Genomic DNA, 26,397 nt, shown 5'->3' with positions numbered 1-26,397 from the left:
ACTGATCACTTATTGTGTTCATTCATAACTGAAGCAAAGTAAACAGTTTTTATTGGCAGGGCCCTCTCAGGTTGGCTGCGTGGGGCCCCATGGTATCTAACAGCAGCCTTGGGTGTGGGAATCGCATCTGTTCCCACAGCCAAATCTCGCTACTCTTACAAGGTGCACGGTGCTGCCATTCTTTCTGAATACCCACACGCATCCCAGCACGCTTGCGGGTGTGGGAACCACAGGAAAATCGCATGGTCAAAAATACATTTTTTTTGCGAAAAAATGCAGGCACAGCAGTCCATTTAAATGAATGGCTGACGTGCCCGGGCAAACGAGGGTCACACAGCCCACACAAGTGTGCACCAGGACTAAATTGGCTCTAGTACATATAAGTGTTAGTTAGGGACTTTAGGGAGTAAAGTGCTGCGTAAATTGACGGTGCTGTCAGGCACCGCCCGGCGGAATCTCTAGTGATCCACAGAACGGGATTCCCCGGGACGCGGAGTCTAAGTGTCTAAGTCCCAGTCTGCTTTTTCACCAGAGCCCCTGATGGTGGGGATGGACTTGGTGCAAGACTGAAACCAGCTCGCGACCCCTGAGTACACCCAACTGTGGTAGAGGGGTCCCGCCGAGGGTACGTGCTGTGAAGAGGCTGACAAGTCCAGGTCCCGAGCGGGATGGATGGATGACAGTCAGGAATGAGCGTAGTCAGACTAGCGGGCTTGGTAATGGTAGAGGCAGGTAGGTACTAAACAGTAGACAGAGAGCAGCCGGGTCATGAGCCAAGGTTCAGCAACGGGAGGTCCAATAGTAATATAACAACAGGCAGGAGAGTAGTCAGGGACGAGCCGGGGGTCAGAGCAGGAGAAGGTCAACACAAATCAGGACAAGCAGGATCGGCAACAGGAACACACTTCAGAACACGGGTACAGGAACTAGACCTTGCGGCAACCTAGTCACCGTCTGGCCAGTTTAAATAGTGCGCCCTGCACCGTCATTGGTGCAATTGCCGTTACCGACGCCCAGGTCCTAGTGCCTGCACATTAGTGCACCTAGGCAATCTGCGTATGTGCAGACCTGTGCGCCGCTGCAAGACCCGCAGTCCCTGACAGGTGCTATATATATGGACAGTAAAATAATTAACGAGCGCTTGGAGATAAATGGTAAGCAGCTGGCATAAAAGGTACAAACCCCAAACCTTCACACTATAAATGATAATAACATATGCAGCGCTACAAAGAAGTAATCAATGAATCATAAGTCTAAAAATATAAATAAAGACAAATAAAAATAAAAAAGAGTGGTAGGCACAAGTGCTTATAGTGATTAAAAAACAACGTCCTCAGATGATGGTTCAACTGTCCCAATCATGCGGTGCAAAGGTGGTCTACTCCGTGCTCAAAGGTGTGTAAATATTATGCACTCACCAGAAAGCGCATAATATGCGCATTTGAGTTGTCAGACCACTCCTGGTACTAAAAGGCTGAAGCAGAGCGGGTCATCTAGCAGGCTGTGACTCTGGTAGGGATGAGCCTTCCTCCAACCAGCAGGGGGACACCAGACATCCAGCAATAAAGTTAATCCTGACTCCTCAAACCAGGGCACTCATACAGGATATCCACCTTGAGAAAGGGGGGGCTCGACCAAACAGCCCACCCCAAAAAAGCACTGATAGTGTAGTATGTTCAAAAAATCTTTTATTGGAGTATAATGAAAGCAACTCACAGGGTATCCCAGAAACAAAGATGGCCGTCGGCCTCCACGAGGTGCGGAGCGGCGTGACGTCACCGGCTAGGCTCCACTCTGACGCGTTTCGTGCGGACGAGCACGTTATCATGCTTTCATTATACTCCAATAAAAGATTTTTTGAACATACTACACTATCAGTGCTTTTTTGGGGTGGGCTGTTTGGTCGAGCCCCCCCTTTCTCAAGGTGGATATCCTGTATGAGTGCCCTGGTTTGAGGAGTCAGGATTAACTTTATTGCTGGATGTCTGGTGTCCCCCTGCTGGTTGGAGGAAGGCTCATCCCTACCAGAGTCACAGCCTGCTAGATGACCCGCTCTGCTTCAGCCTTTTAGTACCAGGAGTGGTCTGACAACTCAAATGTGCATATTATGCGCTTTCTGGTGAGTGCATAATATTTACACACCTTTGAGCACGGAGTAGACCACCTTTGCACCGCATGATTGGGACAGTTGAACCATCATCTGAGGACGTTGTTTTTTAATCACTATAAGCACTTGTGCCTACCACTCTTTTTTATTTTTATTTGTCTTTATTTATATTTTTAGGTGCTATATATATACCTGTAATAATAAGTAAGATTAACTTTTGTACCAGGTACTCCTCTGCACACATCCAAGAACTTACCATAGGCTAAATGGAAGCCTCTGTTTGGTGATTCTGCTGCTGGCTATGTGTCATTAGCAGAAAATTCCCCCATTTGACATGGCCCTTACTGCTCACAGCGAGACACATTTTCCAATCTGTCTGCAGTTGTATCTGGGTGCACCTAATTGCAGATCACCATAGGGAGAATTAATTTTTTTTTTTTTTCTTTACCGATAATGTTTCAGTAGGAAACAGAAAAAAAAGAGTTTGTACTGTACTGTACATATACATTAAGTACAGCTACACATAGTCACTGACAAAATAACTTAGTAAGTATAGCAAAGTTTATTAAAATAAATATGTTATATGTGTTTCTTTTTGTAAAATAAAAAGTATTTCAAAACATAATTCATGCAAGATTAATCACATTGCTGCTTGTGTCAATTCCCTATGGACATCACTCTCTTGCTGGCTGGAACACTGCACAGCCTTGGCCACTAGCTAGGAAGTGAGGTCCATAGGAAAAATGGCAGTTGCATTTTATCAATGGCCAAGCCCATTACTGTTTTAAAAAATCCTTCATCATTAACACTGAACGTAAACATTTTTAAAAGGCTACATGAAATGACCTATTAATCAGGGATGTATTTGTGATGCTCAGAATGATTCTATTCAGGAATGCTCTTTTATGGATGGTTTAGTGTATTTGTTTGTCTCACTCCTTCTCAATGTCTTTGGTCAGAGATAGACATATTGTGGAAGTGGTTGTAAAGCCTAAACTATTTTTTTTTAGATGTTAGAATTATAGCTAAAATTACTTTAAGCTGGCCACACACATTACAATTGTACAATCATTGAATGTATCATAAGTGATGCTGTAGAAGGGTCTGCCTGACTGGGTATAGATAAAATGGATCTTTTAAGTAAGACCTTACACTACATCATTGTTGGAATTTCCAAAGGAAATTGTATGGAGATTGTACAATCTACGTGACCAGCTGCGTTCATGCAAAAACTTGACACGTCCTCAGGGGCGGACTGACAACTCATGGGGCCCCCGGGCAATAGGGGATCATTGGGGCCCCTGTGTCCTTGCCCAAACTCAAAAAAGCCTATGAAAAAGGTACCAGGGCATCTCATGAGGCCCCCTACTGACCCCGGGCCCTCAATAGGGAATCATTGGGCCTCTGTGTCCTTGCCCAAACTTAAAAAAGCCTATGAAAAAGGTACCAGGGGCATCTCATGGGGCCCTGAACTGACCCCAGGCCCTCGGGCAGTGCCCGAGTTTCCAAATGGTCAGTCCGCCCCTGCACGTCCTACACTTTGTGCACTGAAAGCACCAGATCACTGACCACAGGGTTTTGCCCAAAGCAAGCCTATTCCCACCAAAGAGGGAATAAAAGGTGGACCTTCTTTACCAGACCCCTTATGACGCATCTCCTATAAATGATTTTGCTAAAACCCTCCATTCTAACATACAGTTTCAGGAGAAATTGACAGACAGGGTGCCAAGAGCTTGCAAGGACCCCCCTGGGCCAATACTTCACTTGCATTGTTCATTACCTGCTTAGCCCCTCATTCTAGAACTGTGTTCAGTGAGTAAAGAGACTTCCCAAATATCTACATTTGCAGGCACGTTAGTCAGGAAATTGCACTAGTGGACAGGGAATGGTCTACAGTTGTAGGTTCTGGCCACTATATTGGGAAATGCAATGTCCTGTTTTACTGGGGGCAGACTTCACAGTAGGTAATGAGCTTCAGTTGAGCCTCAGCCCCATCACAACACGACCCGCAAACATTATCTTAGCAGCCAGGGGCGGACTGACAACTCATGGGGCCCCCGGGCAATAGGGGATCATGGGACCCCTGTGTCCTTGCCCAAACTCAAAAAAGCCTATGAAAAAGGTACCAGGGGCATCTCATGGGGCCCCCTACTGACCCCGGGCCCTCGGGCAGTGCCCGAGTTTCCAAATGGTCTGTCCGCCCGTCAGCAGCAAGTACTCTACCACCCTCATAACCTTGGACCTAGGTCTCTTCTCCAGCACTTCCTGCTTATTGATATGATATGTATACAGTATATCTGTATAGAGAGAGAGAGAGAGGAAACAGATTCCTTTCTGTCTCTGTTTGCAGCTGTCTATTGCAGAGAAAGAGGAAGGGAGCAGAGTCAATGCTCTGACCCATTCACTTGTGTTTGTAAATCTACACTTCAGCTATTGAGCTATGTAAACAAGACTTTTTTTTAGCAGAGAAGCTACGAATAGCCAGCAAAACACATAAAAAGCAGCTAAGGGTTACATCTGCTGGCTATGAATATTTAAAAAAAAATTATATATATATATGTAGGGAACTGTTATTTTATACACTAGTTGTGGTTTGTTTACATTCATATACAGCCACTACCATAGAGGTCCCATTACAGACAAGTCCCTAGGTGTGCTTCCTGCCCCTACAAGGAGGTCAAGAAACCCCAGGATGTTATATACAGTAGTTTGTTTTTCCAGGAAGTATCAGGCAGAGGGTGCCAGCCTGCCATGTGTTATGTATCTGGGGAGAACTGTATGGTGATTCTGTGAGTAATGATCCAGATTAACAAGGCTGCTATCTAACTAGTTGTTACTGAAGCAGATTAGGTCTGCCTCTGTTATATTTCAACTTCTGTATTGGAACCCTAATATCTCTGTAAGAGAGAGATTTGTGGTTCATTATCATTATTCTATTTACACACTGCAGAATCCCTATAGTTGTCTATATATATATATATATATATATCAGTGTTTTCACCTGCATAAGACTGTCAGGTGAACTTTCTGTTAATTGCAGTGTATCTTTGCAGCCTCTTTGCTTGAAGAGCCTTATTGGTCTGGATCTCCCTTTAGCTAGGATTAGCATAGGGAGCGTTGGATAGATTAGGCTAGAGGTAGGTTAGGCATCAGATGGCCACTTAGACAGATAGAGGCCCGGTTGCAGTGACAGCCCAGTTTAGGGATAGGGACTAAGAGTAAGGAGAGATAGGGCATTTTATCCTTTTAGGTGATGCATCGCTGATCGTCAGACAAGCAGTGCAATCATCCACATAGAACGTGTTACTTGGACGCCATCACAGCATCTGAAGTGGAAGCGTGCCTCTTCTTGACTCTCACCTCTCCAGGGGCCCCTGCAACCGGACTGCGCTATAACCCATGGTTGGAGGTATACTGTATACTACATGCACATATACCCGGGTATAATGGCAACCTCCCAATTTATGCTAAATTGTAATTCCTGAATGTTATTCTTATGCATCCTGTTTTATGTGGCTGCTTTATATAAACTTTGCAATAATCTCATACAGGTGGGGTGACATGTTTTCATGTTAGAAATATAAGCTGGGTGCATTAATACTGCTATGTATAGTTACTTTAAGTTGTCTACCTGTTACATTCCTAGAAAGGGGTGAGTCTCCTCAATTGCAGGATCCCTATTCTAGGTGGAGGCACTGCCATTTCTATTATCACAACCCCCTCTTCCATATAGCAAAGGCTCAGGATTGCCTACTCATATACAGGTTAGCGCCATAGCTTGTTTGGTGTGGGCCATTTCACATAACCCCCCCCAAAACAGGGCTACATATATATTTCATATTTTCTTTAAAAAAAAAGAAAATGCCTTTAGAAATGTTATGACCATAACAATTATATATCAACAAAATACATACAAATATACTAACTGCTCCATGTAACTGAATTCTTGAGAAATATGCTCGTACTGTGCTCTCACAGCTTGACCAGGGGATAGCATAGAAGTCTATGTAACCTCCAGATATTTTTGTGGGTTGTGGAAGGCAAAAACTTAAAGAGGCTTTTGGAATGTAGGAAATGTGCCTGGCTTCTGGTAAAAGAGGAACTGAAAATTATTGTTAGTGCATAGGGGATCAGAGGTAAATGATTGAAAGTCTTCAAAATGTTGAGCTGCTAAAGACATTGTACTGTTCGACGTTCAAGCAAGGTGCACTTGAAGACAACTGGTCCTGATTGGGCTTATCTGGCAATTTCCTTCTTATGTTATTCTAACTGAACAGGCTTACTTTTCATTAAATTAAATTCTATTTACCATCTTGTTTGACTGGACTCTGCCCAGGTTAAGTGATCGGGCTGTCCCCCAGAGTTTTTTATTTTTTTACAAAATTCCATAAATTGCGCTCCTTTGGCTTCAGACTTCCTGAGCTGGTGGAGCGCAATGCAAATTTTTAACCACATTGCTGTGCAAAGCTACTTTTTGTGCTGATTTTTAAATTAGAATCATTACTCATTTGATTACCAGCCAGATGGAACCAAGCAGTGTCCAGATCTACAAGGTAATGGAGGCAGTCCCAGCACCCATCTGACCTACATCTAGTATAAATGGGCCCCTAAGCCCCAAACAGCCATTATGCAGCTGCACAGACTGCAAAAATGATATGTACCCCCTTGCACCTTTTCCTGATGCTTGTATGTGTGCAGTAGATGCTTAAAGGCTTCTATGAGGCTAAAAGAGTGATCTGGCTGATGACACCATAGAAGCTTTTGGAGTTCTACCACACACGCAGTGTCAGTGCAGCTAAACTCTAGCAATCCCCTGAACATATCAGTCACCCGCTATAAACAACCTATCTGTGGTTCTCATGTTCATGCAAAACTTCTTGTCAGTGCCATCCTAATAGCACCATGGGCACCTGGGCAAAGTAATGCACTGGGGTCCCTACAGGCTTGCATCAGATGTCTCCATCACAGTGTGCCCTTATATCAAGTGTCCCCATCACAGTGTCCCCATACATCGTGTGTTCATATCACAATGTTCCTGTCAATGTCCCCTTATATTAGGTGTCCCCATCACAGTGTCCCCATACACCAGGTGTCTTAATCACAGTGTCCCCATACACCAGGTGTCTTAATCACAGTGTCCCCATACATCATGTGTTCATATCACAATGTTCCTGTCAGTGTCCCCTTATATTAGGTGTCCCCATCACAGTGTCCCCATACACCAGGTGTCTTAATCACAGTGTCCCCTTACATCAGGTGTCCCCATCACAGTGTCCCGATCCACTAGGTGAACCCATCACAGTGGTCCCATCCGTCAGGTGTCCCCATCAAAGTGTCCTCATCCATTAGGTGTCCCCATCAGAGTATCCCCTTACATGAGGCATCCCCATTACAGTGTCCTCATACATCAGGTGTCCCTATCCCTATCCTCATCACAGTGTGCCCTTATATTAGGTGTCCCCATCACAGTGTCCCCATACATCGTGTGTTCATATCACAATGTTCCTGTCAGTGTCCCCTTATATTAGGTGTCCCCATCACAGTGTCCCCATACACCAGGTGTCTTAATCACAGTGTCCCCATACATCATGTGTTCATATCACAATGTTCCTGTCAGTGTCCCCTTATATTAGGTGTCCCCATCACAGTGTCCCCATACACCAGGTGTCTTAATCACAGTGTCCCCATACATTAGGTGTCCCCATCACAGTGCCCCCATCCACTAGGTGAACCCATCACAGTGGCCCCATCCATCAGGTGTCCCCATCAGTGTCCTCATCCATTAGGTGTCCCCATCAGAGTATCCCCTTTCATGAGGCGTCCCCATTACAGTGTCCTCATACATCAGGTGTCCCTATCCATCAGAGTTGTGCCCACCTCTTTCTCCCTTGTACTCACAGATGACAATTGCTGCTTCCACCTGTAATGAAGGCAGCTCTTCCTTCCTCTTCCCTGCTGAGACTGAGGTGAGTTCTCAGTCTTAGTACGGGCTCTCTTCTGCCCCCTGCAAGGGGAGGAGAAAGCTGACTCCTCTCTTCAGCATCAGCCAGCCACTGTTTCTTCAACAGGAGTTGCAGTTTCTCCTGTCAAAGAAGAGTAGCAGAAGCAGCCATATCACCAGTCCACCTCCCCCTCCCCAACACATGCCCTGATCATGGGGCCCCTAGGCAGTGCCCAGGTGTGCCCATTCATTAAGATGGCCCTGCCCCTTGTACTCTCGCCACCACAGCTGACACCCATCTCCCTCATCAAGCACCACATTTGCACATCAACCCCTACTCTTACCACTTCACCTATCACCCATCCACCCAACTCTACCCAACTTGCCCAACTCTGCACTGATGCATGCCTTAGTGCTCATCAACACTGTATCAATGTGCCATTCTGTGCTCTCCACCACTGCAGTCCAGTCAAGGAACTCTCAAAGTTATGTTGGTCATAAACAAAAAGTAAATAGTATACAATAAAATAATACATATAAATAGCAATCTGTTCTAAACAATGAAAGGAATCTTCATGGTGCCTCATGTCTGGTGGTTAGGAATGATGATTGTCTGGAATGAGGTCCCGTATTCTATACATTTTGCTGTTCCATATGGAGTTCTTAATTAAGTGTTGTTGAAAGTTTATTTTTTCACCTTTAGACAGGTATTTACACGCTGAACTCCATCTATGTGCAGGTGATTGAGAGGCTGTGTTAATTGTACTCCATAAGCCGTCCTGTTCCAGATAATATGCAGCCAGGAACAGAAAGATGTTAGTGGAGAATCTTCAGCGTGCCTAATGTGCCGGTTTTACATGGGGTAGACCTGTGTATTATTACTGTCATCTATTTGTTTCCAGTGGATGTTCCAGTGTAGCATAAACGGTCATTGCTTTAGACTTTTGCTGAGGCGAGGAATCATATAATGAGTTATTCCATACCTGTAATTGAACAGTAAACAGATATTAATAGACATTCATCTTGGTCAGACTAACTTGTACACCGGCTGGTACAGCCATAGTAACCATTCTCAACCAGGGTGCCATGGAACCAGGGGCGGACTGACCATTCGAGCACTCGGGCACTGCCTGAGGGCCCAGGGTCAGTAGGGGGCCCCATGAAATGCCCCTGGTACCTTTTTTATAGGTTTTTTTGGTGTGCTTTTAGTGTGGGCAAGGACACAGGGGCCCCATGATCCCCTATTGCCCCGGGGCCCCATGAGTTGTCAGTCCGCCCCTGCATGGAACCTTAGTGTTCTTCAAGAGGTTGACAAGGCAAGGCCACAGCTTACACATGGAATCTTTCCTGCTCCTTCAGTCTAAGGCAGGGGTCCTCAAACTTTTTAAACAGGGGGCCAGTTCACTGTTCCTCAGACCGTTGGAGGGCCGGACTATAGTTTAACCACTTCCAGTCCGGACACTTTTACCCCCTTCCTGTCCAGGGCAATTTTCAGGTTTCAGCGCTATCACACTTGACAATGACAATTGCGTGGTCATGCAACACTGTACCCATATGAATTTTTTTTACCATTTTTTTGAGACAGATAAAGCTTTATTTTGGTGGTATTTATTCACCGCTGGAATTTTTATTTTTTTTACTATGTAAATGAAAAAGTCCAAACATTTTGAAAAAAAGTGTTTTTTTTATAAATTTTGCAAATAAATAATATTTCATCATAAATCGTTGCCAAAATTTCATCATAAATCTTTGCCAAGATTTAGTAAAAAAAAAAAAATCCAAATTAGTTTATAACCAAATATTAAATTTTTTAAACATTTTTTTTACATTTTTATTTTATTTTTTTATATTATTATTTTTTATTTTAATTTTTTTTTTCTACATACTGTCACCCTAGCAGTACAGTGTCACCATGGTGACACTGTACTACTTGTGGGGGGTGGTGAAGATTTATTTATTTATTTTTTTTACACTGATTGCTTTTACACCCATATAGGATGTAAAAGCAATCATTTCTCCTTCTCTCTGTCTGCATTCTTGCAGTCATTGAGAAGTACTGAGTGAGCTGTGATTGGTCACAGCTTGTCACATGGTACAAGGCTGTTGTGAATAGCCTTGTACCATGTGACCTCTGTGATCATCCACAGATTTCACACGTAGTAAGCAATGATGTCACAAGTGACATCTTGCTTACTACTTTGCATGTGATCACTGATTCGCCAATCAGTGATCACATGATTGGGACCTCGTACAGAGGTCCCGTCCGACGATCGGTGTTTCACTGTGTCTGGAGGACACAGTGGGCACCGGATCGCGGTGCTGCATGCTCCCAGGGAGCGCGCACAGCTAGAAAAGGTGGGTGCCGTTTATGAACAGCAGGCGGATGGCAAGTGGTTAAAAAAAAAAACCTATGAACAAATGCGGATACAGTACAGGAGATGACCAGAGACTGCGGACATACAATGGCAGCGGGAATACTGGGCCAGCCGCCAAGTGTGTCTTATGGTGCGAAATAGTGCCCCATCATTGGTGTCAGTGGGAAGAATCGTACCCCATCATTAGTGTCAGTGGGAGGAATAGTGCCCCATCATTAGTGTCAGTGGGAAGAAACGTGCCCCATCATTGGTGTCAGTGGGAAGAAACGTGCTCCATCATTGGTGTCAGTGGGAAGAAACGTGCCCCATCATTGGTGTCAGTGGGAGGAATAGTTCCCCATCATTGGTGTCAGTGGGAAGAATCGTGCCCCATCATTGGTGTCAGTGGGAGGAATAGTGCCCCATCATTGGTGTCAGTGGGAAGAATCGTGCCCTATCATTGGTGTCAGTGGGAGGAATAGTGCCCATCATTAGTGTCAGTGGGAGGAATAGTGCCCCATCATTAGTGTCAGTGGGGGGAGGAATAGTGCCCCATCGTTGGTGTCAGTGTGGGGGGGGCGGGAAAAGTTCCCCCGTCATTGGTGTCAGTGGGGGAAGGGGATAGTGTCCCAACATTGGTGTCAGTGGGAGGAATAGTGTCCCATCATTGCTGTCAGTGGGAGGAATAGTGTCCCATCATTGGTGTCAGTGGGAAGAATAGTGCCCCTTCTTTGGTGTCAGTGGGGGGGAATAGTGCCCCATCATTGATGTCAGTGGGGGGGGGGATAGTGTCCCAACATTGGTGTCAGTGGGAGGAATAGTACCCCATCATTGGTGTCAGTGGGGGAAGGAATAGTGTTCCATCGTTGGTGTCAGTGGGGGGTGGAATAGTGCCCCATCGTTGGTATCAGTGGGGGGGAGGAATAGTGCCCCATCGTTGGTGTCAGTGGGGGGGAGGAATAGTGCCCCATCGTTGGTGTCAGTGGGGGGAGGAATAGTGCCCCATCGTTGGTGTCAGTGGGGGAAGGAATAGTGTTCCATCGTTGGTGTCAGTGGGGGGTGGAATAGTGCCCCATCGTTGGTGTCAGTGGGGGGGAGGAATAGTGCCCCATCGTTGGTGTCAGTGGGGGGAGGAATAGTGCCCCATCATTGGTGTCAGTGGGAGGAATAATGCCCCATCATTAATATCAGTGACACCAATGATGGGGCACTATTCCTCCCACTGACACCAATGACACTTAACTTGCTGACCCCTGTTCCAGCGTGGTGCTGCTGCAGCCAGCATACCTGGTTGCAGCAGCACCATCTGCACGGCACACTTACCTGTCAGCTATCCTTCTTCACTCCGGCCTCTCCCTCACTCGATGTTCGAGGGGCCGCTCGGGGGGGGGAGGGACACATCTACACGGACCATCAGTGTACCAGTGATCAGTGTAGCCCCATCAGTGAGGCCAATAGTGCCCATCAGTGCCCATCTGTGCTGGCAATCAGTGCTGGCAATCAGTGCCAATCAGTTGAATCTGTGTCCATCAGTTCCCATCAGTTGAATCAGTGCCCATCAGTGCCACCTATCAGTGCCCATCAGTGCCACCTAACAGTGCCCATCAGCGCCAACCATCAGTGCTGCCTAACAGTGCCCATCAGTGCCACCTATCAGTGCCCATCAATGCCGTCTATTAGTGCCCAGTGCTGCCCATCAGTACTGCCTTACAGTACCCATCTGTGCCACCTAATAGTGCCCATCAGCGCCAACCATCAGTGCCGCCTAACAGTGCCCATCAGTGCCATCTATCAGTGCCCATTAGTGCCGCCTAACAGTGCCCATCAGAGCCAACCATCAGTGCTGCCTAACAGTGCCCATCAGTGCCACCTATCAGTGCCCATCAATGCCGTCTATTAGTGCCCATCAGTGCTGCCCATCAGTACTGCCTTACAGTGCCCATCATTGCCACCTAACAGTGCCCATCAGCACCAACCATCAGTGCCGCCTAACAGTGCCCATCAGTGCTGCCTATCAGTGCCCATCAGTACCATCTATCAGTGCCCATCAGTGCCGCCTAACAGTGCACATCAGTGCTGCCTATCAGTGCCCAGCATATTAGTGCCCCTCAGTGACTCCTCATCAGTGCCCATCAGTGCAGCCTATCAGTGCCCATCAGTGAAGGAGAAAAATTACTTATTTACAAAACTTTATAACAGAAACTAAGAAAAAATGTGGGTTTTTTTTCAAAATTGTTGGTCTTTTTTTAGTTTGTTTAGCAAAAAATAAAAACCCCAGTGGTGATCAAATACCACCAAAAGAAAGCTCTATTTGTCTAAAAAAAAACTGTAGTTTGGGTACAGTGTTGCATGACCGTGCAATTGTCATTCAAAGTATAACAGCGCTGAAAGCTGAAAACTGGTTTGGGCAGGAAGGGGGTAAAAGTGCGCAGTAGGCAGGTGATTAATCAAATTTTTAATGTTGACCAAATATTTCATTATTGGATAGAACTTTTAAAACTCAAAACTTTTTTTTTTTTGGATATCTGTATCTTGTTGGGAGGTATCTCTTCACTTTCTATTCCAGAGAAAAATCAACAACAAGCCAACAGAAATCTATGAAAAAGATTGAAAAATTCCCTTTTGGACATCAGGATGGGTGTTCCCTTTTAGAAGATTTCCCTTCACCTCTGGTTCACTTGACAGCCATAAAATGTTGGATTTCCCATCACGTTAGATTCCGTTGACCATGATCATCAACACAAAAAGGGTAACATTTTCCAGCAGGCAAATAAACAACTCACTAAAGTTTATTACCTAATCTATTAAAAAACGTTTTTGCTTTAGATGTACTTTAAACTTTCTCAGCATAAGCATTTTATCTATCAGATAACGAGGAAAATTGTCAAACTCCTAGAAAGAGTATCAGTCACAGTATACAAGGATTTGGACAAAAGAGAAGTAAATACGGGAAATAGGACACAATATAATTTCCTCATTCCACATCATACCTGTGTTTAAAAAGAGAAGTGTAACAAACTGTAATACCAGAAAACAGACTGATAAGTATAGAATGGGACGCTATAGAATGAAAGGAGAAGTTTGGGATTATGAAAAAAAAAAACCATTCATACTCACTTCTATGCACCAGCAGTGGTGTAATGTTGCAGCTACCCTTTCTGGCTCTTAGACCGAGAACTGAGAGATCACATGACTGCTGATTGCACAGTCCTCAGTCTGCTTGAAGCAGAGAGAGATGAACGCCAGTCACGACTCTCTGCCCTGCTCCTTCAGCACTCACTGGAGTCCCAGGCTGGGAGGGGACTCCAGCTCTCAGCCACATTCTGATTGGCGGAGCAAGCTGTCAATCTGGCAGCCGGGTGGACCTTGACAATATTGTCAGGATCCTTCCAGAGCCTGGAGTGATTCTGATTCATCAGCTCATCAGCCCACTATCTACAGATTCTGGCTCACAGGAGCACAAAAGTAAATGTAATCCTGCGACCTACAATGAGAAATATGGTCAAAATAGCTTTGGCCATGCTTCTCTTTTAAAGCCCAATTCAAGAAATTAGAAAAAAAATCTACCCTTGCACTGGGACCCCCCCCCCCCCCGAGTTAAATCCTCATTATATCTAAGGATGCCAGACTAAGGAGAAATATTTACCTTATTCTACACTCAAGTAGGGTCCCTCCAGCAGTTTGACCAGCCCTTTGCAACCCGCACTGTAAACTGCTCGTGGCCGTGGTCGCACTGCTGCCTCCTCAACTAGCAATACAGCATTGTATGTAATGCCGCAGGACAGCCCACAGACTGGACCTTCTGACATAGTAAGTCCTTATGCACACTGGACATTTGTACAGCAGCTGTTCTTGGCTTTTGACATTTTTTTCTAAAGCTAGTAAACCCCCCAGAATGTTATCCTAGGTGTCCATGCACACATAGACTGTAATCAGCGTTTTTTGGCGGGGACATTTTTTGGCTGAAAAAAAACCCCAGGACTAGTCCTAGAGGACATTTTTAGCTGTAAAAACACTCTAATGCTAAAAAACGCAGCAAAACACGGCAAACCGGTGTTTTTGGACTTTTTTTGAGCAAAAAAAAACTTTAGTGTAAAAAAAGCTAAAACCGCAAACGCTGAAAAATGTAAACAAACGCTAAACGCTAATACAAAAATGATAACAAACACTGGAAAACTCATGTTTTATACACAGCTAATGCTACCAGCTTTATTAAAACGCCCAATGTGCATGGAGCCCACAGCTTGAGCTGAAGCGAAGGACAGCACCAATGGGGTGGAAGGTATGTATGTGCGCTCCCTACCTGGAAATACCGGATCGCATACATATGACGCAGGGAGGCTGACTTGCTGCAATATATGTACATGCAGCAGTTGGAAATTTAAAAAAAAACAGGCACAGGGAGGGGCTTCAGTAAGGAAAAGGGGAGAGGGTTGGAAAAAGTGGGAACTGGGCTATAAACCTGCAGTAGTTCGTTAAATGACGTGGTGCCACATAGACAGTTTTTGCAATCCTAAATGTAATATGTAATATTTGGTGCGGGTGCTGCCATTATTTATTTATTTTAAATTGATTTACAGCATTTTACTACATTACATCCCACTTGGAAGAAAAATATATTTGAAATATATGTTTAAAATATTCTTCCCAAATATATTGACATATATTTTTTGAAATGCTACAATTTTGGCCATATTCAATTTATTTAGAAAAAAAAAAAAATATATATATATATATATATATATATATACTGTATGTTGTAATGCATTTTTATTACAAAATATATGAACAATATTTGTAAAAATACATTTCAAATATACTGTGTGTCTTTAACCATTTCAATACCGGGCAATTTTACACCTTCCTGCCCAGGCCAGTTTTCACGTTTCAGCGCTCTCACAATTTGAATGACAATTGCGCGGTCATACAACATTGTACCCAAACTAAAAATTTTTCATTTTCTTCACACAACTAGAGCTTTCTTTTGGTGGTATTTAATCACCGCCGGGGTTTTTATTTTTTGCTAAATTAACAAAAAAAGACCAAAAATTTTGAAAAAAAAAACTTTTTTCTTTGTTTCTGTTATAAAAGTTTACAAATAAATAATTGTTCTTCATAAATTTAGGCCGAGATGTATTCTGCTACATGTCTTTGGTGAAAATAACCCAAATTAGGATGTATTATTTAGTTTGTAGGAAAGTTATAGAGTTCACAAACTATGGTATAGATCTGAATATTGATCAATCCTGAAGTACTGACAGCCAATCTAATTTCTTGAGGTCCCAGAATGTCAGAATAGTACAGATATCCCCCAAATGACCCCTTTTTGCAGAGTAGACAGTCGGAAGTACTTCATAAGAGGAATGGCGAGTTTTTTGAAGTTGTATTTTTTTTGTCATAATTTTTCCGAAAATGAAAATATTAAAAAAATTATTTTCACTATTTTTTTTTTTACATACTGTCACCAGTGCAGTACAGCGTCATCATATAACTGGCATGGCGGTGAACAGGGACACTGACTGGTGACAGTATGAAAATATATATATTTTTTTTATTATTTTTAATTTTTTATTACATTTTTTTTTTTTTTTTTTTTAAGATTTTTTTTTCATATTGTACTATGACCAAAGTAGTACAATTTTACCATAGTAACATTGTACTACTTTGGGGAAGTGATCAGTATTTTTTTTTTTTTTACACAATTTGCTTATAGCAAAGAATTACTTTGCTATAAGCAAACATTTACCTGAATGAAATCGATTCATTCAGGTTTTTTTTTTTTTTCTTGTGCTTAGCTTTGATTTGGCCACAGCTAATCACATGACATGTGCATGTGACCTACTGTGACCATTCACAGCCATGCACTAGTATACAATGGATGGCATGAATGAAGCCATCCATTGTATACAACTGTCATGTGACCTGCTGTGATTGGTCACAGCAGGTCACATGGTACCGGCAACGGGGGCCGGTACTCAGATCTGTCATCGGCCATGTCCGAGGTACACGGCCAGTGACAGATTGCGCCGCTGCGCGGCTCTGCAACCGCGCAAACTGCGCAATGGTTTTTGAGGCCGCCAAACGGCTATAGGCCGGGCGGCTAATGGTTAATAATACAAATCTACATTTTTTAAATGCCTTTACTAATATATATAAAAATATATGTTAAAATGACTTTTTATATGTTAAAAAAAATGAAGAATATATTTTTAAAAATATATATTTTTAAATATATTCTTCAGAATTGTTTAACATATAAAAAGTGATTTTAACATATATTTTTACATATATTTGTAAATGCATTTCAAAAATGTAGATTTGTATTTTTAAAGACATACAGTATATTTGAAATGTATTTTTATAAATATTTTTCATAGATTTTGTAATAAAAACACATCTTAACATACAGTATATATATATTTATTGAAATATATTTTGAAATATATTGAATATGGCCAAAATTGTAGCATTTCAAATATATGTCAATATATTTGGGAAGAATATTTACAAAATATATTTCAAATATATTTTTCTGCCATATGGGATAATCTTAGCCAGACTCCCTTTAAAGTAAAGTTGACTGCTTAGGTGTAACAAGAGCTCATAACAGATGGAGCACCATATGGTGAGCTGTAGTAACAGATTCTGCACTTCTCAGTCACAGCAAACACACCGGTATCTATTGTTATAGAGATATTATGGGCTCCCTACACAAAGGTGGGAGCTAACACCTGTCTTTTTTGCCAGGTGGAGGGGTGTGCATATCACGGCATATCTAGTGGTAGTTGGTCCCATTCAACTGGACTTGTTCTATAATGCTGAAAACATTTCACCTCTTATCCAAACTAGACCCGTGCAGTTCGTTTCATTCCGAATCGAAATTCAGACAAAATTTTTGGTATTCGGAGACTCGGATGTATCCGATGTTCCCAATTACAATAGTAGCAAATTTAAATAAATCCAAAATAACAAAATTTCTGCTGCAATAGCTTGAATCGAATTTGAATCAAATTAGAAACTAATTTGAAAACTAAATCAAATTCGAAAACAAATTCGAACTGTAAACATTTATTGCTGATTTCCTTGCAAAATTTGGGTGCAAAATCTGGTGCAGCTCTACATAGAAACCAATCAGCTTCCAGGTTATATTCTCATGGCTTAACCACTTGCCGCCCTGCCACTGTAGAAATACAGCGGCAGGGCGGCACGGGCAGGCAAAACCACGTTTTAAAATGTGTGTTTTGTAAACAGGTAGGGGGCGTATGCGAGGTGCGCCACCGCCCTACCTGTCCCGCCGATCACAGCCGCGGATGTCAGTCGCCGGGTCACAGCCGGTCCTTACCGGCGATTGGCGGCAATCAGTGACATAGAGCACAGCTGCAGTAGCTGTGCTTTCTGTCACTTCCCTGACAGCTCCAGGATACGGTGATTGGGACAGAAGAGTTTCACTCTCCCGATCAGCGGTGTTCCCTGCAGTACACCCCCCCCCGCCCCCTAGTAAAACACTCCCCTCACACAGATAACTCTTCCCTGCAAAATAAACTTAACCCCTTCCTCCCCAGTGCCATTAGTACAGTGTCAGTGTTTTTTGTTTGCACTGATCACTGTATTGGTGTCACTGGGGATGTCAGTGACCCCAAGTCAGTACCCCCCAGTGTCAGAATGTCCGCCACAGTCCCGCAGTCCCGCCATAAGTCCCTGATCGCCGCCATAAGTCACTGATCGTCGCCATTATTAGTATAAAAAAAACCTAAAAATCCCAGTATCTTTCCCGCCATTTGTAAACGCTATAACTTTTACGTAAACCAATTAATTTACACGTATTGGGTTTTTTTTTTTAGCAAAGACAGTCTGGCAGAAATTTATGACTAAATTTGATTTTTAAATTTTTTTTTACTGGACATGTTTTATAGCAAAAAGTCCAAAATATTGTTTTTTTTCCTCAAAATTGTCAGCCTTTTTTTTTATAGCGCAAAAAATAAAAACCGCACAGGCGATCAAATACCACCGAAAGAAAGCTCAATTTGTGGGGAAAAAAGGATGTAAATTTAATTTATGTACCATATTGCATGACCGCGCAATTGTCCGTTAAACTAGCGCAGCGCTGTATAGCAGAAAAATGGCGTAAATTGCAGTATTTATACCATAGTTTGTAGTCGCTATAACTTCCACACAAAGTAATCAATATACACTTATTGGGATTTTTTTTTACCAAAAACATGGAGCAGAATACATTTTGGCCTAAATTTATAACCAACTTTGAGTTTACTATATATTTTTTATAGCTGAGAGTAAAAAATATCGTTTTTCTTCAAAATTTTTGGCCTTTTTTTGTTTATAGCGTGAAAAATAAAAAGCGCACAGGTGATCAAATACCACCAAAAGAAAGCTCTATTTGTGTGAAAAAAAGAACGTAAATTTTGTTTGGGTGCAGCATTGCATGACCGCGCAATTATTAGTTGAATTAGTGCAGCGCCGAGTAGCAAAAAGAGGCCTGGTCATTAAGGGGGGTAAATCCTCAGGAGGTCAAGTGGTTAAAGTGGAACGTCACTCTCTTAATCAACACTGAATATTTTTTAATCATTATGCTGCTAGCATTAGTAAATGGATAAGAAAGGTACTCTGGTTTCCTCCCCCACTCCAAAGACATGCTGGTAGGTTAGTTGGCTCCTGTCTAAATTGGCCCTAGTATGTGTATGTATGAATGTAAGTTAGGGACCTTAGATTGTACGCCCCTTGAGGGTTAGGAACTGATATGAATGTACAATATATATGCAAAGTGCTGCGTAAATGCATGTTCTCCCTGTGCCTGCGTGGGTTTTCTCTGGGTATTCCAGTTTCCTGCCAATACTTCAAAGACATGCTGGTAGATTAATTAGATACTGTCTAAATTGTCCCTAGTATGTGTATGTATGAATGTGAGTTAGGGACCTTAGATTGTACGCCCCTTGAGGGTTAGGGACTGATGTGAATGTACAATATATATGTAAAGTGCTGTGTAAATTGACAGTGATATATAAGTACCTATAATAAAGAAATAAAAAAAATATATATCATATTTGCTTGTTTTAAACTTTTTTTTTTTTTACAATTTCTTCAGATGCTTCCCGGTCTCCATGTACGGTTGCTACCCCATCCCTTTAAAACTGAACACATATTAATTACACGGATTCTGGGGCTAATTTAATGGAAATAAGGTACTAGGTGAGTTTAATTACCATCTTAAATCAGCCACCAAACCTATGTAATTAATAGGTGTTCGGTTTTAAAGAGATGAGGTGGCAACCCTATCTCCATGGAAAATGATGTCATACATCCCAGGAGTCTTTTGGAGAGAAAGGAGCTTTCCCAGCTAAGCACACCCTGCTCCATGCATGCCTGATCTAAGGGCAGATGGATTCCAGGAAGTAAATGCTACATGAATCCTCTGCCCTAACACAAGATGGCCATAGCCAGAAATGCTAGGAAGGTGTTTTTCACAGTAATTTGGAGACATGGATGGATGGGGGAGATTGCTTTGAATATAAAATAAAATGAATTAAATAGTGATTTTGGTTTATAGTGCTCAGATGCAGTGAAGTTCCTCTTTAACTGAACAAGCTAAAGTTGGAAGCTGAATGGCTACCATGCACAGCTGAAAAAAATTCTGAGTGCACCAGTTTAGTAAATCTACCTCTGTGCATACTAGGGTTAGAATATAGCCATGTTCCAAAATTTGACTTTCAAAAAGAATACAATAGAATACAAAATAAAAGAATAGAATAGGAAAGGAAAGGAAAGGAGAAGAAAAGAAAAGAAAAGAAAAGGAGAGGAAGAGGAAAGGAGAGGAGAGAAGAGAGGAGAGGAGAATGGAAAGGAAAGGGAAAAGGAAAGGAAAGGGAAAAGAAAAGGGAAAAGGAAAGGGAGAAGGAAAGGAAAGGAATTGGAAAAGGAAAGGAAAGGGAAAAGGAAAGGCAAGGGGAAAGGAAAAGGAAAGGAAAAGGAAAGGGAAAGGGAAAAGGAAAAGGAAAGGGAATGGAAAAGGAAAGGAAAGGAAAAAGGAAAGGAAAGGAAAGGGAAAAGGAAAGGGAAAGGAAAGGGAAAAGGAAAGGAAAGGAAAGGAAAAAGGAAAGGAAAGGGAAAAGGAAAGGAAAGGGAAAGGAAAGGGAAAAGGAAAGGAAAGGAAAGGGAAAAGGAAAGGAAAGGAAAGGGAAAAGGAAAGGAAAGGGAAAGGAAAGGGAAAAGGAAAGGAAAGGAAAGGGAAAAGGAAAGGAAAGGGAAAAGGAAAGGAAAGGGAAAGGAAAGGGAAAAGGAAAGGAAAGGGAAAAGGAAAGGAAAGGGAAAAGGAAAGGAAAGGGAAAAGGAAAGGAAAGGGAAAAGGGAAAGGGAAAAGGGAAAGGGAAAAGGAAAGGAAAGGAAAAGAAAAAAAAGAAAAGGAAAAGGAAAGAAAAGGAAAACTATGTCCAGCACAGTGTCTAATTGGTAAACATTTCTGTCTAGTAGCACTAGGGTTGTCCGTTCAAATCCATCCACAGCCCTACCTATGTGGAGTTTGCATGTTCTCCCTGTGCTTGTGTGGGTTTCCTCTGGGTGCTCCGGTTTCCTCCCACACTCCAAAGACATGCTGGTAGGTTAATTGGCTCCTGTCTAAATTGGCCCTAGTACAGTATGTGTATGAATGTGAGTTAGGGACCTTAGATTGTAAGCTCCTTGAGGGTAGGGACTGATGTGAATGTACAATATATGTAAAGTACTATGTAAATTGATGATACTAAAATAAATAAATGGAACAAAATCAAAAGAAAATATCTGTTTTCCAAAATTTGAATTTCAAATAGAATAGAAAGAATGTAGCCATCTTCTGAAATTCAAATTTCAGATAGGGTAGAAACAGCCATTCTTCACAATTCCGATTGATTCAATATTTTTGAACACTTCAAATCTATTGGAAAAAATTTGAATCCAGTCTAAGGCCTCTTTCACATGCACATTCCAATCGGGTCCACCTGCCTGTTTTTCAGGCAGACCTGATCGGAACCTCCATTCTCCTCTATGGAGCCGTTGATGTAAACAGACGTGTCCATTTACACCCACCAACATCCAATCCGACCCATAAAAAAGGGACGGATGGGGATCCAATTCCCCTTCCGTCCATTGGATCAGGTCAGATGGAAACGGACAGGTGGTTCGTTTTCATTTGACCGCCTATTGCGGAGTGCAAGCTGCTCTGTGTCCGCTCTGCACAGTGAAGCGGACAATAGACCTGTCATCCGCTCTACCAGCGGAGATCAGAGGAGAGATCTCCTGCTGAGCAAGCGGATCCACTAAATGGGTCCACCCATGTGAAAGGACCCAAAAACTAATAAACAAGGCTAATCTAAATGAATTTTGTTATGAATGAAACACACACGTCTAATCCAAACCACTTTGTTGTTTCTAATGAGTGACCGGTATGGACTAGATGTTGCTATAAAAGATAAAGCATGCTTTCAAACATTTAATCCTGGTAATTTGACAATGTTTAAGGTGCATTAACCCCCGGTTCACATCTATGTGGCCGTGTGGGCTGCGTTTTGCTCGGGCACGAGAACCCATTCATTGGAATGGACTCCCGTGCCCGTGACACGCAAGGAAGATGTCCCTGCACTTCTTTGAAAAATGCAGCACGGGGACCTCGGTTCCCAGTTTGGTTGTGTTTCCCAGTGAGGACGGCGTGCCATTAGAACTAATGGCACCCTCCTGCGGGTCCGCAATTCACTGTGCGGGTGGTGCGGCTGCTCGGATTTTCTGGCAGAACCGCAGCGGTACCACCCGAATAGATGTGAACCGGAGGTCATACTTGCAAATGCACACCCTCGGTGATTAGATGTGAGACTCGTAGCAAGGGTACCCATGGTTTGTTACGAGAGGAAGCCACCACTGAAAGCAATAGGAGGCTGCCAGCTACCGCAGATAATCGCGCCCACTCACACGTAATCACTCATGTAGTGATCACATGCAAGTGATCGGCCCTAGATGCAGGCAGTCTGCATGTGATCGCTCCATGAGAGATTACATGCGAGTGGGTGCAATTACTGGTGGTAGCTGGCAGCTTTCCATTGTTTTCACCTGTGCAGGTCTTTTGGAGTCAAAACGCCAGTACCCCTGCTGGCGTTCTCGCATCTAATTGCTGAGCAGGTGCATTCGCAAGTGTGAATGCACCCTTCACCATGTTAACATTTGTCCCAGACTTCATGGCACCATGGTGATTTGATTTTGGAGATAGCACATACATTTTCACAACTCCTGTCATGTTCTCAGATAATTAACATTGGACTTGATGCACCTTCAAGACGCCATGGTGACTGAAGATAATTTAGTTATTTTTGTTGACATAAATGCTGGGGTGTATTCCAAACACTCATCTGAACTGAGAAAACCACTTAAATGTTTGGTGAAAGTCTTAACATTACATCACTACATAGTTAAGCTGAAAAAAGTGCTTCTAATTCAGGGGTCTCCAAAGTTTCTAAAAAAATGGCCAGTTTACTGTCCTTCAGGCTTTAGGGGGGCCAGACTGTGGCTGGTGTGAGTAGAAAATTCCCTGCAGTCAATGGGAGTAAGCAGTACCCATTATTGGTTTCAATGGGAGGAACAGTGTCCCCTTGGTGGTTTCAATTGGAGGAATAGTGCCCCCTGGTTTCAATTGGAAGAATAGTGCCCCCTGGTTTCAATTGGAGGAATAGTGCCCCCTGGTTTCAATTGGAGGAATAGTGCCCCTTGGTTTCAATTGGAGGAATAGTGCCCCTTGGTTTCAATTGGAGGAATAGTGCCCCTTGGTTTCACTTGGAGAAATAGTGCCCCTTGGTTTCAATTGGAGGAATAGTGCCCCTTGGTTTCAATTGGAGGAATAGTGCCCCTTGGTTTCAATTGGAAGAATAGTGCCCCCTGGTTTCAATTGGAGGAATAGTGCCCCTTGGTTTCAATTGGAGGAATAGTGCCCCTTGGTTTCAATTGGAGGAATAGTGCCCCTTGGTTTCAATTGGAGGAATAGTGCCTCTTGGTTTCAATTGGAAGAATAGTGCCCCCTGGTTTCAATTGGAGGAATAGTGCCCCTTGGTTTCAATTGGAGGAATAGTGCCCCTTGGTTTCAATTGGAGGAATAGTGCCCCTTGGTTTCAATTCGAAGAATAGTGCCGTTGGTTTCAATTGGAAGAATAGTGCCCCTTGGTTTCAATTGGAGGAATAGTTCTCCTTGGTTTCAACTGGAGGAATAGTGCCCCTTGGTTTCAATTGGAGGAAAAGAGCCCCATTTTTGGTTTCAGTTAGAGGAATAGTGTCCCAATGTTGATGTCAGTGGAAGGAATGGTGTCCCATCATTAGTGTAAGTGGAAGGAATAGTGCCCCAAGGGCCGGATAAAGGCAAGCAAAGGGCCATCTATAGCCCCATAAATAATAAAAATGTTATAAAAAGTCTTTACAAGCTGGTGTGGCACTCCCACCCTTTCCAAGCTTCAACATACTAGGTCAAAATGGTGTCATACATCCCATTAGTCTTCATGGGTATTTTTTTTCTTTCATGTGGAGGACCTGCATGTCCAAGCTAAGGGCAGATGGATTCCAGGAAATAAATGGTACATAAATAATTTGCCCTTACTCAAGATGTCCTTGGCCAGAAATGATAGGGGGTGTTTTTTAAAGTGATTTCTCAAAATAAAACATGGAGACCTGGATGGATGGTGAAACTTGCTTTGTATTTTAAAAATGAATGAAATGGTGTTTTCAGTTTGTAGTGCTCAGATACAGTTTAGTTCTGCTTTAAGATAGATTGTCCATACTATGTTCTGATAAATAGCTGGTTTCTGGGAAGAGAACACGATTCAGTCTTTAAGTGCGTTAGCGGAAATGGAAGCTCTGTGGAAAATATTGTATTATCGACACAGCTAATTAGGATGACATCAGGCGCAAATTGATTTAGTGGAAGCTCATCTTATATGCAGACAAAGCTTTTACTGTTTTCTCAAAGAGGGACTTATTGTCCATTATTCAGACTGGCTCACAGATTTATTATTCAAAGATATCCTCCAGAGTCTCCATATTCCTGATATGGCAGTGTCGGATCTTGTGGGTTCAATTATTATTGCTTAGCATTCACCAGGGAGTGCATGACGGCACAAAAAATGAAAAAGTCATATCAACATCACAGCAAGAAATGTAGAGTCAGCTTCCGCACTTCTCTTATGGCAGATCCTGTCAGAGGGGGATCTTTCCTATCTTCCCGATGGCACATGTGATAATGTTAATGCGCACTGGGTGGTTAGGGAGTGCCCAGGCACACCCTGTGCGCATGCCTATGATTCTTAGTAAACAGGGCTTCAGAAAAAGTTGCACAGTGGTCTAAATTTTTGCATAGCCAACTAAGGCTTGGAGGGCACACAGCTACCCACACATTCTATTACTGGCATGAATGCTTAAATTCATGTTATAAAAGGTTTCTGATTGGTCCTCACTGCTTGTGCAGACCTGCTGGGTGCTCATTTTTTCCTGTTCCTGCACAGTTTACATGATTTCGCAGGTAGCAAGTCAGTTTACCCACTCTGGTTCTCAACTAAGTGTAGCATGTGTAGGCAGGTGCAGTCTACATTCTCCACTGCAAGTGGCTCTTGTCCGGAATGGTAATGCAGCTGGAGGAGGAAGTCAAAGAAACTGGGTTTCTCTATGATTCCCTCGGTCCGCTGGGGCAGTGTTCCGGTTGGCTATGCTAGATACAGGTGACCCTGGTGGCCATTTTGGGTCATGCAGAGTCTTTTTAAGTCCCTGCCCCGGGTTTTGGCATGAATTTTTGAAGTGGCTAGTGTAGGGGCAGCGCTAGCAGCAAAAAGAGGTTCCAGAGAAACAAGGAAAGCTTAGGGTCTGCTTCTTCATCTTTAGAATGCACCCCTTTGGGTTGGACCAGCCAGGCCACATTCCACTCTCCTTGACAGGCGTGGTCTTCAGTTCAGGTTTACTCATAGCTGACTCTCCTCTCCAGTTGTTGTAAGTTCCTGGTCAGGTGAGCTGGGCTGTTGTACTGTTTACAAGTTCCGCAATTCATTGTTTTCTGTATCCCGGGTCTCTGTGTGTTTACTGCCACAGCACCACATTGCACCCACCCAACGTATGGCTAACTAGTTATATCTGATGTTCATATATGACTATTTAAAAACTTAAAGTGTATGTAAACCCCAACAACACACCTCTCTTATTTGCTGCCTTATCTACTTATTGCTATGGTAGAATGAGATACAACCGTAGACTTCATCATTTATGCAAGAGTATGTAGATGTAGTGAGGTCTGTGGAAGCTGCAAATTAGTTATGTATTTTTGCACTGGAAGTGTGGCTGAAGTTAGGCTTCCTTTCCCTGTTAGCCTACTATCTTGGGCTGCTACCCTCCTACTCATGTTGGCTGGCTGGCCTCAATTTAAAACATCAGCCATCATGAGGCATGCTCAGGCTGAGGGTAGAGGGACCAAAAGAGACAGTTTGACCAGTTTGTGTCTGTACGCATAGAACCAAACACAGGAAGAATCACCCTACCTGGTTCTGGGACTACTTATCTAGAGTGGGTTAACTCTACACATTCTATTCCAACTAAAGATTACTTAACTATCCTGGATCTCCTTATAAAGATGAGCACATATGGTTGGCTATGCTGAGATCTGGACCTGAAAAGCATATACTAAAGCCATCTCCTATAAAAGGTCAAGTTCAAGATCTGCTTTGAAGAACTTCAGACAAATGTAAAAACATTAGGAATGAAAGCCATGAATGTCTGACTTTCTATTATTTCACAATGTATCTTTATAGAAAGCGCCAGCGAGGAGCAGGGTAAAACAAAACATATATTACGAATGAGGTTGATAGAAGCAAAGACTGGCTGCACAGAAAAAGAACACGTTTCATAGGTTGGTGGGGGGAGCATTGCCCATTATTCTTTTAAGTAGAATTTCCTTTATTTGATGGGAGGACTGTTTGGCCAGCATCTTGGTCACTGTT

The 26,397-nt window shown here is 43.0% G+C and overlaps 1 protein-coding gene across 2 annotated transcripts in view; it reads right to left on the bottom strand.

The window, feature by feature from the left end:
* Positions 1–2,650: 2,650 nt before the first annotated feature.
* The window catches only part of LOC149439225 (SLAM family member 5-like), a 116,690-nt gene continuing 92,943 nt past the window's right edge, over positions 2,651–26,397 (bottom strand). For both annotated transcript variants that reach the window (XM_089659286.1, XM_089659287.1), the window contains exon 6: positions 2,651–9,031. In XM_089659286.1, the coding sequence (XP_089515412.1) occupies positions 8,933–9,031 (99 nt within the window). In that variant the 3' untranslated portion in view covers positions 2,651–8,932. The remainder of the gene's footprint in view (positions 9,032–26,397) is intronic.

This window comes from Staurois parvus, unplaced genomic scaffold (genome assembly GCF_062004578.1).
Source record: "Staurois parvus isolate SC_StPar_1 unplaced genomic scaffold, SC_StPar_1.0 ptg001146l, whole genome shotgun sequence".
NCBI classification, from domain to species: Eukaryota; Metazoa; Chordata; class Amphibia; order Anura; family Ranidae; genus Staurois; species Staurois parvus.
This window is presented reverse-complemented; position numbering and strand designations above follow the sequence as displayed.